General features: G+C 44.4%; 1 protein-coding gene across 1 annotated transcript; it reads left to right on the top strand.

Moving 5' to 3' along the window:
* Nucleotides 1-561: 561 nt before the first annotated feature.
* Nucleotides 562-885, top strand: LOC311015168 (coiled-coil-helix-coiled-coil-helix domain-containing protein 5-like; the record flags this gene model as incomplete). The annotated part of the gene is made up of 1 exon (XM_084012277.1): nt 562-885. The coding sequence occupies one exon, from the start codon at nt 562-564 to the stop codon at nt 883-885; it is 324 nt and encodes a 107-aa protein (XP_083868403.1).
* Between the last annotated feature and the right edge of the window lie 213 nt (nt 886-1098).

Raw genomic sequence — 1098 nt, 5'->3', positions numbered from 1 at the left:
TACACCCTACCCCAACTTTTTGGTGCCAGAGAGTACCTGAAAGAGGTATCCCAACAAAAGATAGAAGCCTGCAGAGAGGAATGCCTTCAGAGAGGACCGTATCCCTGTGATGATACAATGTTTGACATTTGCTGCCTTGCCATGGCAGAAAACAGTCTTCATCCACCCACCTCTCCAGAGGAAGCCATTGAGCTTTACAAGTTCTTACGTGCTTACATACGAGCTCAAATTTAATGATCACAACCTGCTCGACTGGATAAAATGACTAGATATAAGCCTCCACATAAGGGTAGAAAATGTTATGGACCACGAATTTCACTGTACAGGGTATTGTGTTCAAACTGTAAATAACTGTGAACTCTTTACTGATGGACATCTCCCCTTTGTGCTTTGTATATCCTCTTTCTACTAATTATGGAAAAATGACACATCAAAAGAAGTGCTGGCAGTCCAATAGCTGCATATGAAATATTGCATCACGATGGCTCACATGTAGGAATACTGGTGCTGTAACCTTGATTATTTAGCTTCATCGTGTCAGAAAAAGCCTGAAAGAGCAACATGCAGGCTGCTATGGATATAACGGCAAAGTATTGCCATAAAGAGATGGAGGCATATGGGTCATGTGTGGCCTCCAACCCCTCAACATGGCAGCAACAGTGTCATGAACTGAAGCTGAAGGTTGCACAGTGCACATCATCACACCCAGTGATCCAGAAGATAAGGCAGGACTGTTCCATGGAGTTTGTGGAGTTTGAGCGCTGTCTGAGAGAAAACCAGGACACACCCTCCTCCAGCTCACCACATGTGGCTCGCTTTCTGGGCTGTGCAGTGACAGTGGACCTCAGTGGAGTGGCTACAAATCCAGAACCTCAGCCATCGTAGCATTCAGGCATCTTCTGTCACCTTCAGACAGCTCCCGCCTCCACAGCAGCACAGATCGGCTGGTTTCACATGATACTGTATGTACAGTGACTGATATTTGGTTTCCTCTGTGAGACTTAATGTGTAGGTGATGAATACAACAGTACTGCGCATTAATTATTACTGCATCGTCCTTTTACTCCTTATGTAAATGTTTCATGTGAAAATAGAATT

Source organism: Eutrigla gurnardus, assembly GCF_963514095.1.
Source record: "Eutrigla gurnardus genome assembly, chromosome: 1".
NCBI lineage: Eukaryota > Metazoa > Chordata > Actinopteri > Perciformes > Triglidae > Eutrigla > Eutrigla gurnardus.
This window is presented reverse-complemented; position numbering and strand designations above follow the sequence as displayed.